Source organism: Eumetopias jubatus, unplaced genomic scaffold, assembly GCF_037043125.1.
Source record: "Eumetopias jubatus isolate StellerSeaLion01/CBP00866 unplaced genomic scaffold, mEumJub1_p1.0 scaffold_2, whole genome shotgun sequence".
In the NCBI taxonomy this organism is placed as follows: domain Eukaryota; kingdom Metazoa; phylum Chordata; class Mammalia; order Carnivora; family Otariidae; genus Eumetopias; species Eumetopias jubatus.
This window is the reverse complement of record NW_028274808.1, coordinates 7,463,058-7,474,173: the sequence shown is the minus strand read 5'-3', so window position 1 is coordinate 7,474,173 and position 11,116 is coordinate 7,463,058. Positions and strand designations below refer to the sequence as shown.

Genomic DNA, 11,116 nt, shown 5'->3' with positions numbered 1-11,116 from the left:
TTGGAAGTTGTAAACTTAAGATGTGTTCTTAAGGATCGAATAGGGATGCTTATGCCTTTTTCACGATGGGAAAATCTGGAGATGTGTTCAGAACAAATGCTCCAGAGAAAAAGAATTTCAAATTTTAACAGATTTCTCATAGACTATTTGACCCACACACATACACATCTTGATATCTATTTTATGATTGCTTTGTTCATAGTTACCGATACGGTGAACTTTTGTTGGCAAAGAGAGAAAAGGAGCATTTAGTTCCCAAATAATTCCTCCTTAACTCTTACTTTCACATTTTTTAAAAGATTTTATTTATTTATTTATTTTGAGAGAGAGAGAGAGGACTCCGGGGGAGGGGCAGAAGGGGAGGGAGAGTAAGAGGGAGAGAATCCCAAGCAGACCCCATGCTGAGTGTGGAGCCCAATCTGGGGCTTGATCTCATGACCCTGAGATCATGACCTGAGCCAAAACCAAGATTGACGCTTAACTGATTGAGCCACCCTGAGGCCCCTCCTTAACTCCTATTTTCACAGGTGTTTTTATAAGGTACAGAAAAGCCAGTGAATCAGGGTATCCTTCATCAGAACCCACACTTTGTTTCCTCTTTCTGGTCCTGGAATGTCCAAAGTGAACTCCTGGCCCTCACCTCTTCTGGCCACCCACATTGCTCACCTGTGCCCTTGCTCACCTCCAGAAATATGGGGCCAGCACCTGACTTCTCATCAAAATCCATTGTCTGAGTAAGACGCATGGTCAGATAGTGTTGTGGATGGCGTATGTCAGGTGGGAGACCACCTAAAAGAACTCATATGCAGCTCTTATACAAAATGAGGAAGTTCTCCATGCACCTCATTAAAAAAATCTCCAAGGTACATCATATGAAAAAGGCAAGTCCAGAGTAAGAAGTGTAGTCTGTCACTGCTTCTACAGGAAGGGGCATAGAGATTCATCTCTGTGTATGAACACATGGAGAATGTCTGGAAGGATGGATAGGAAACTAGCAACAGCTATCATGAAGGTCTGGAGAATGGGATGGGAAGAAGGTTTGTTTTTCATTTCTTAGTCAGTGAATTTTAAGGGAAATAAACCTAAGTGATGCTGGGTCCTAAGCCAAGTAGGGGCAAAATGAGTAGCTACAGCAACTGGGCATTTTAGCGTCGTCTGTTACATAAAGCTGCGTGGAGAGCTGTCCTTCCAGGCCCAGCTCTAATGACATCCTCCTTATAAAGCCTCGCCTGGCATCCCCCGAGGTGGGTTCCATCCTGTGGCCCCAGTGCCCTGCAGATCCTCCCCCTTGTCTCCCTCTAGGCTGCCCCCTCTTTCAGTCAAGACAACTTTGTCGAATGAGAGAAGACTCTACCTTCTTGCTTCCTCCGCCGAAGTAGACAACTTCCTGACTTTTAATACATAAATTAGATTTGCCACGTTTAAACAAAAAATGCCGTATGTTGTGTCTGGCTTTTTTTTCATGCAGGATGTTTGCGAGGCACATCCGTGCTGTAAGCATCTATGTTCACTGCTGTGGGGGAAATGCCTTATTGGTTTCATTACTGGGTGGAATCCACTACATGGGTCGTGTTCTGTTGATAGCTGTAGTGAAGGGGGCTATAACAACGCTCTTGGGCACGTCTCTCGGTGCACAAGGGCCTACGTCTGTTGGGTAGACACCTGGGAGTGTATTCCTGTGACCAATTCACGTGCTCATACAGCCCCAACAAAAGCTTCCTGAGGGCAGGAAACGTGTTGGCACATGTCACCCACCACAGCACCTGCTCTACGGAGCCCCTCACGGCTGTTGGTTCTCTTTCCGGGGCAACTTTGGTGTACCTAGCCACTGGTCAAGCCCTGCTTCTCCCAATACCAAGAAGCTTGTCTATTTTTAGGCAGAAAGGAAGAGTATCCAGTACCTTCTGCCCACAGCCTTACTCAGTAGACCAGATAAATGTGCTCATTCCTGATCAGTGTTCCCAAAAACCTATAAATGTCCCATTTTTGTGTCCTTTGTACTCCACTCCACTGTTTTGTCGGCTTGGTTTTTCTTCACAGGAGGGCTGGGAAAGCTGGAGGGAACCTTGAACCATGAAGGCCCTCTTTCTTTTCGCTGTCCTCTTCTGTCTGGTGCAAGTGAACTCAGGTAAATGTCTCCTGGCTGGTGCAGAAAGCTGCTGGAGATGACCAGGGCAGGTAGGGCAGGAACCCCAGGGATGAGTGTCCGTGTGGAGGGCTGGAGTGTCTGTGTGTTGTTAACGGTGCAGGTGGACCCCTCTGGGGCTCAGCTCTGGACTGTTTCGGTCTTCTCTGTGAAGAGTTTTTTAAAAAGTGAAATATGGGTGATCAGGGTCGTCTAACACAAGACAAAGGGGCACCTTAGCTCTGATACGCATAGGAAACATTCACCCCAGTCTGAGAAAAGTTCCCGGGAGGAAATGACAGTTATGCGAATGTCAGAGCTGGAAGGGACGATGCGTGTTCCATGGTGGCCCTGTGCTCTACAGGGAGGGGACACCAAGCTCCTGGGAAAGCGACGGCGTATGGCGGGGTGCTCCTCAGTTACAGCCCAAGCAGTGAGTGATTGTTGACGAGGACAGCGTTCCTCCAGCACCCCCTCCCCGGGTGATCAGGTCTGCAGGAGAACACTGAGGCATTGCTGGTTAAACAAACTGTCCAAGGAGAGAAATTAGCTACTGGAGGAGGTAAGACTAGAATGCAGATCTCCAGGTCCCTAGCCTTGTGGTTCTTCTACCTTCATTAGTGTGGGGCCCATGTCTTCATGTGGCTGTCCTCCCCAAGCCATGGCAGAGCCCAGGTGATACAGGATCCCAGGGTAGGCCCCAGTTTTTGGTGAGACCTTGCACAAGGATGTTTTTTTACATTGTGCCATACTGGGACTCCTGGGTGGTTCAGCCAGTGAAGCGTCTGCCTTCAGCTCAGGTCATGATAATCAGGATCTGGGATCGAGCCCTGTGTTGGGCTCCCTGCTTGCAGGCAACCTGCTTCTCCCTCTCCCTCTGCCTCTCCCCCTGCTTGTGCTCTCTCTCTCTCCTTCTAACAAATAAATAAATAAATTTTAAAAATAAAATAAAATAAATGGTGCAAGACCAACACTGTGGGCATTTTGTGGTTTTTGTTGGTTTTTGTTGGTTTTTATGGTCATCATAGGTGACATTTGCAGACCTGACATCAGAACTGTCATTCAACCCTCTCAATCCCAAATAGGAAGAGCTTTTTTGAGATAGAATTGACATATGACCTTATACTAGTTTCAGGTATACAGTATAATGATTCCGCATTTGTATGTATTGTGAAATGACCACCCCAAGAAGCCTAGTCAATGTCTGTCACCACACATAGTTATACTTTTTTTTTCTTGTGACAAATAGAAAATACTTTCCATATGGGGTAGTTGTGCTTGACCTACCTACAAGTTCACAAGTCATGGTGAAGAAAAAGGTTTTCTTTTCTTCTTTTCATCATAAGACATGAAACTAAAAATGGGGCCAGAAGCTGAGAATCAGAACTATTTCCAATTTTCCTAGAGACCGAGACCCACCCCTCCTTTATTCCACTCTGTTCTCTGAAAATCTTTGTTTTCCCCTAATGCACTAAGTCCTGTCTGTCACCAGGAGGCTTCAGAATCCTGATATAATAATATAGGATAAAATATACACCCTTCTGGAAACATTCTGAGGTGTACGTTATTGGGTCTGTTTTAAAGCTAAGAAACCAAAGCTCAGTTAAACTGGAACGAGTCCAAAGACACTGAACTTTGGAGGAATATAGTAAATATTCAGAGTTGGGCTGTGGGCCGGGGTCATCTTTTATTCTCTGTGCCACATGAACTCAATATCAACTCTCTTCTATTGCATCAACAGGGGATATTCCACCTGGAATCAGAGATGTTATCTGCCTTATGCAGCACGGAACCTGCAGACTTTTCTTCTGCCATTTTGGTGAGAAAAAGGCTGAAATCTGCTCCGATCCCTGGAATAGGTGCTGCCTACCAACTATAGAGGCAGAAGGAAGAAATAAACCAGAGGTGGATAGCAAAAACAATGGCAAAAACAATAAAGCTGAGACCTAACATGTAAGCTTCTGGAACGCAGGAGGGCTCTTGAAGCATCCAAGGACTTAGAAGGACGTGTGGCTTATCAAAAGTGCTCAATAAATATTTGTTGAATGAATCCGGCAGCAAGGGTGAAGGTCTGATGAAAGAATTTTCCTAAAAGCTTGCTTACTTTACCTTTTTTTTTTTGCCTTAAAAAAAATCTCAGAATTTTGCAATAGCCTACCTCCTTCCCATGTTCCTGAGAGTATCTCTCACTGACCCACAGACAGGGGTGGACTAGAGACCAAGCTCCAGATTGATCTCATCCACAGAGGGACAGAAATGCAGTCAGTCAATCCTCTGGTCCCTTTCCCACCAAATGCCATCTGCCTTATCATCAGACCCAACACCAGCCTCCACCTACCTATGCCCCGGTCCTGACGAGCCTCGGCCCCTCCCCTCCCAGCCTCACAACAGGTGACATATAAATAGGAGTTTAGTTTGTAAAAACTAAACTCAACATTTACTCTTAGGTTATCCCACCTGATGAACACAACACAGTCTCATGGGGTATGTAGAAGCAGCTCCATTTGGGGAATGGAAGGAAAATGAAAACCGAATGGTTAAGCGGACCGCCCAGGTCGGCAGGTCGCTGGAGGGATTCTGATGTGCTCTCGGTGCGGTGTTACTTCTAAACAACAGACTTCCGAACACCTGTAGCGAGGTAGAGCTTCTATTCACGAAGATTCCTTGCACTTACAACTCTCTGCCCTTTGCTTGTCTCTGGATCCTGCTCACACGTGCTGTCTATACCACACCTTTGAGCCAGGCACCCCAAGAGTAGTGAATATTAATTCCAGGTAAGAAATGTCAGAAAATACTTAAAACAACTGTGCTGATGGACGTGGAGACCCTGTGCCAAGCTTTTTCTAGACTAATAGCTTGAGAAGTTGCCTTGTGTCAGTATTCCTGCTCACTGCCTGAATCCGGTCTGCTCATGAATAAGCTGAACTCGAAGAGTCACCTGGAAAATAGACTCTTGGGTTCCTGTCTCAATTCCCAGGTCAAGTGTCAATGAACATTTGGAGTACTGCCTTGGACCTCTCCCCAAGCTCTTTTACTTTTTGTTTTTTATGTTCTTTTTTTTTTTTGAGGAGTTTTTAATAACTTTTATTAAAGACTATATTGGAAATGTGACCTGGATTCACAATAAAAATTCAAAGTTAGAAAGCTACTGAAAAATGAATATATAGTGATATTTAAAGAAAAATCCAGAGAAGAGTGCAAAATACCAAAAGGAGTATAATAAATAGTATTATATCTTAAAATCTTTTTTTTTAAGGTTTTATTTATTCATGAGAGACGGAGGGGGAGAGAGAAAGAAGCAGAGGGAGAAGCAGGCTCCCAAGGAGCAGGGAGCCCGATGCGGGACTCGATCCCAGGACCCTGGGATCATGACCTGAGCTGAAGGCAGACGCTTAACCATCTGAGCCACCCAGGCGCCCTAAATAGTATTATATCTTAAGATTATTATAATCGTCTTTCTGTCAGTGTTTCATAAGTTTTCAGGAGTAGGAATGAAACAAATATAGACATATTTAGCCCAAAACATAATTCAAAATATCACAGAAAATGGATTGGTTTTGATCTTGAGACTTCCTTATATTCCCTCATTTCAGGATAAGAAAAATAACTGTTTACAAATACATTCCCCTATGAGCTTACTAGGTGCTAAAATGCTTTATATTTTTCTGGACTATTTCTAGTACTTGAATGAACTGTAACAGTGTTGGTAGGATGGGGAAATTCTTTTTTTTTTATTATTATGTTCAGTTAGCCAACATATAGTACATCATTAGTTTTTGATGTCGTGTTCAAAGATTCATTAGTTGTGTATAACACCCAGTGCTCCGTGCAGTACGTGCCCTCCTTAATACCCATCACCGGACTAACCCAACCCCCCCTCCCCTCTGAAACCCTCAGTTTGGATCCCAGAGTCCAGAGTCTCTCACGGTTTGTGTCTTATCTTCTAAATATAACCAGACAGACTTGTGGGGTTGCTAGAGTGGAGCCTCTCTTGCCCACAGGATTCTCTGTGGAGTGCCTTCTCAGAGGGCTGAGGTCCTTTCCCAGCCCTGGTGTGAATGCCTGCCTGGGAAGGGGGTGGGCTCCTCAGTTAGCATTTGCTCTCACAACACAACACGGCTCCATACTTCAGAACAGGCAGATGCACTGCCCGGAGAATTGTCACTCCGTGCCCAAAACATCTGTCCAGAGCCAGCCAATCTCTTCTCTTTGTCTCCTTTACCTCAAAAATAAAATGAGGGAGCTGCTCTAGACCTCTGAGACCCCATCGCATCTCACCAGTCTGTGGGGGTGAACTGGTACTTCCCCCAGCATCCGAGGTGGGTGTCTCGTCTCCATCAAGTGAAGCGAGGAGAGACAACCGGTCTCGCCTCCTTCCTCCGCGGTGTAGTCAGGTTAGAGTCTGCTGGAAACCCACAGGAGAGTCCGGGACTCGTCACCAGGGGCTTTGCCCGAAGCCCTAAACTCTGCTGTTCACATTTTCTTGATGGAAATATTTTCTTTCTTTCCTTCTTTCTTTCTTTTTTTTTTTTTTGTATTATGTTCAGTTAGCCAACATATAGTACATCATTAGTTCTTGATATAGTGTTCAACGATTCATTAGTTGCATATAACACCCAGTTCTCATCACATCACATGCCCTCTTTAATGCCCATCACCTGGCTACCCCCTCCCTCCACCCCCTCCCCTCCGTAACCCTCATTTTGTTTCCCGAGTCCAGAGTCTCTCATGGTTTGTCTCCTTCTCTGATTTTTAGTGGAAACTGGGCCTGGTCTGGGGCACTTGGGTGGCTCAGTTTGTTAAGCAGTCGACTCTTGATTTCGGCTCAGGTCATGATCTTGGGGTCATGAGATCAAGCCCCACATTGGCTCCATGCTCAGCATGGAGTCTACTTTTCCTCTCCCTCCCCCGCTTGCACTCTCTCTCTAAAATAAATAAATAGGGGCGCCTCAGTGGCTCAGTCAGTTAAGCATCTGCCTTGGACTTAGGTCCTGATCCCAGGGTCCCGGGATCCAGCCCCACGTAGGGCTCCCTGCTCAGCGAGGAATCTGCTTCTCCCTCTCCCTCTGTGCTTGCACTCTCTCAAGTAAATAAATAAAATCTTAAAAAAAAAAAAAAAGAAAGAAAGAAAGAAAGAAAAAGAAATCGGGCCTGGTGTGGCCTTCAATGTGGAAAACCTTATCTTTCTTGAATGGGAAATGTGGATTTGAGGAGGGTGTGTCTCCCCCAGTCCGATATGGCAGGCCAACCTACAGCATTGCTTGGCACAAAGCAGACCCCTGGAGTGTTCGCTGACGCTCAGAGGGACAGACATGAGGTGAAGGTACGGAAGACCGGGAAGACGGCGGGGTTTCCAGGACGCCCTCCGTGTCCTCCTTTCACTTTCCTTTCTCCTTGGGAGGAACCAGACTGGGCCCTGCACAGACACCTGGATGTGCCCCAGGACCAGGATTCAGGTTCTTGCTCTGCCTCTCTGAAATATTGAACAAATTACCCCATCTCCATGGCAGTTTTTAAAGTAATCCCATCCCACATGGTCCTATAAAGCCCTGGTACGGTTCTAAGTTGAGGTGAAAACTCCCCCAAATGTTATTTCCCAAAGCCAGAACGTGCCTTGGCCAGGCGGGCAGCCTGTCGATACCAGAACTGACCACTAGCGGGCGCGCTGCTGCCTACAGGGCGCGCAAACCGGGTTTTATAGCGGGGTGTGGGGCTGCTCCCATTGGCTAAACAAAGCAGCTGGTGGGAATCAAATCGGGGCTGAGAACAAAGGGAGCCTGAATTGCCAACCCTTGTAGCCTGCATTTCTTGGCATTAGTTAAATTATAGTGTCTCATTCATTTCTGCCCCCGGGATAGGTCTGTGGGAATTAACTGAATGGATCAGGATATGTACTACGGCGTCACCGCGCAGCTCTTCTTTGTGGGAGGGGGCAGGCCGGCCGCGGACCTCTGAATAGTGAAAGCAGAGCCTGCCTGCTTCCTGCTGCCGCTTGTCTGCTGGAGTTTTGACCCCCAGCAGTGACCAGCGCTGAGCACCCTCTGCTGTCAGGAGGCAGCAAGGAAGGCAGGGGGCTCAGAAGAGCATCCCCAAGTTCTAAACGAGTCTGCCACTGAGCTGTGCCCCGGGACTGCCTCCCCCTGGGGTTTATAGGAGAGGTTCAGGTAGGATTGTAAGCACACATACAAATGGTTGAGTGCATTGATCCTGCCTTTGGGTCCCAGATCTGTTTCAACCTGGGGATTCACGAGCCCCGTCCTCGCTCTGAGACACCTGCCTCACACAGTTAGGCGCAGGTGGGAGGACATGCGGGCAAACCCTCGACAGGGGCAAGCCTCTTCTCTTGGTGGAACCAGCGATGGGAGCAAGAACCCTCCACTGACCCAAGGAGCGGCTGAGTTTCCTGACGGTTGGGGGCCCCAGGCAGCCAGCAGGAGGCAGAGGGGCCAGGCGGCGGCCAACAGGGTCCCATACCTGGCAAGTCTGTACACCTTCCCCATAGCTCCTTCTTCTGAGGCAAGTATCATCTTCCCCACCGTACCAAGACTCAGCCCCCTCTTCTGAGATGACTCAGTATGTAACTAGGAATGACAAAGGTGTTCCTTTCCTACAATCAAATGGGCTCAAATGCCCCCTTCAGTCGAACTTTCCCTGGCCCCCTGCCCTGCATCCCTGCAGGCAGAATCAATGGCTGCCACTGTGTGCCCCCTCTGTGCACCACCCCCATACCTTCCTCTTACGGGATCTGCCCCTGAGCTGCCATTATCCAGCCATTATCCACGGCCATGTCTATTTCTCCTGCTAGACTTCGAAGTCCCCCCGACAGGTCTGGGTCTTACTCCTATTTAAACCATTAGTGACCAGCCAAGCACAATGTGAAATGGGTGAAAAAATGAAGCAATTAATCCATGTCTCAAACACAGGTCTTCAGTCCACTGCCACCATCCTTCCTGATCCTACAGTAGAATGTGGGGCCGCCAGGGAAGCCAGACAGCCCCTGAAGCCTGCAGCCCTGTCTTTTCTGTCACAACTGGCCAGGGGCTGGGACTGAGCCCCTGCTAGCCCTGCTCTGTGAGGGGCTCACAACTGAGCTGGGAGCCCACTCCCTTTCGGGGGGGGTAGCAGCTCCCCTGTGGGCAGCAGGAGGGACAGAGTATGGGCTGGAGATGCCTTAGAGAGTCCTCCTGGATCCCAAGTCCCCACAAGGAGCTTTCACCTGCTCTCCCCTGCCTCTCGACCATAGAATCTTAGACAAAAAAAGGACCCGAGAGATCATTTAATAAAAACCACGTCCTCTGAAAGACAGCATGCTGTCGTGGGAAGACTCTGGAAGGAGGAATCAAAACAGCTGAGCTCAGTTTAGCTTGCAGTTCAAGACGGCAATGCAGGAGGAAGACTCTGAATGCACCTCCTCCACGGAACGCACCAAATTAATGTGGGGACCCGGGAACAGATCCTTTTGCCTCTGGCACAGGGAAAAAGCCATGGTTTAAAAGAGCAACCAGCATATAAGAGAGAACTAGAACTCTGCCAAGCAGTGCAGATCAGCTGCAGAGAAAGGTGAGAAGCTTGTCCCCTCACTACCTCTGAAGGTGAGATGTTGCCACCAGATCCCGCGCCTTGCCAACACCGTGCAGGCTAATGTCATCGAAAGTCTCTCCGGCCAACCCCTGCGTCCTCACACTGGGCAGAGTCGGGCAGCCCAGCTCCCACAGAGTGACTGTCTACCGTCTAAATATCACCTGTCTGTGGAGGCAATGCCGCAATACAGGGATGGACTGGGGCTTTTAACAAAACAAACAAGAACACCCTTTAAAAGAGTCTTTGTGGAAAGCCACAAGCCGTCCACTTAAACAGTAAGTAATGTTGGAATCGCTCGACATATTAAAATTCCTCCTTTGGAACTGCGTTGGCGATCCTCTTCCATAAAACTCAGAAAGAATCTAGTTCAGCACAATTATGAACTTCAGCAGCCAAGGAAACCGAAAGCCCCGGAAGGTGAGAAATCTGCCCATGGTCCCGAGCTACATCCCTCACTTGAGAGAGAAGGAAGCATCACGGTTCAGAAACCGTGAATAGCAGGCACATCTGCAATCCAGAGTGTCCTCAGCGTGGCCGGAGGCCAGATGAACGTGCGTTTTGCAGGCTTCCTCCCTCACTGGATGCCAGGCAGGTGGTGCCGCACCTGCGGGTTATTCCGTCCAGAGAGCATCCGTCTGTGACTCAGGCTGGGTCTGCCTGGCATCCGGATCCAGAAGAATTCTCATGCTAAATGCCGAGGGACCCAGGCTTGTTGTCAAGGTCTCCCTGCCAGTGCCACCGCTGGCAGCTCCTCGGGGCCAGCTCCCGCGCTCCGGGCTCCTCAGGCACCTGTCTCGGTTCATGTAGGGAGCAGGTGGTGAGTGTGCTCATAAAACAGATGAGACACCTAAGGCTCAGAGCTGTGAAGCTACTAACCCAGAGCCACACAGCTCTACAGGAGGAAGTTCTGTTCGGATCTGCCAGGGAGCTAGCAGAACGGGGTATATTGTTTTGAGGTTTCACAGGCTTGCCTGAGGTCAGGTAGCGAGTTGATGACAGGTTGACGGTGGGCCCTTTCCCCTCCACCTCATTCCCTCATCCTATAAAATCTAGAGGAAGCAGTGTCCACACACAGTGTCCCTTCTAGCTGTCCCTAACTTAATAAATACTGACGTGAGGATCAGTGTGGGCTTAGCAGTGATAGTACAAGACCACGTGTTACGAATGGCCTTTTATGTTACACCCGCGACCTGCACTGCGGTGCGTATCATTGCCCGGATTTTAGAGAGGCAGAAACTAAAACTCGCTGAGCGAAGAGACCCGCCCGAGAACACACAGCAGGAAGGAGCAGGAAGGGGTTGCTGCCCATGCTTTCCTCTCTCGCCATTTGGGTGACTATGTGGAAGGAGTTTGGGGTTCTGCCAAGGCCCCTGCAACCCCAGATGTGGGCAAGGTAGGAAATGAGTTACG

At 48.4% G+C, this 11,116-nt stretch overlaps 1 protein-coding gene across 1 annotated transcript; it reads left to right on the top strand.

Moving 5' to 3' along the window:
* Nucleotides 1-2,073: 2,073 nt before the first annotated feature.
* LOC114206217 (sperm-associated antigen 11A-like) lies at nt 2,074-4,075 on the top strand. The gene is made up of 2 exons (XM_028099876.1): nt 2,074-2,128; nt 3,867-4,075. The coding sequence occupies exons 1-2, from the start codon at nt 2,074-2,076 to the stop codon at nt 4,073-4,075; spliced, it is 264 nt and encodes an 87-aa protein (XP_027955677.1).
* Nucleotides 4,076-11,116: the final 7,041 nt, after the last annotated feature.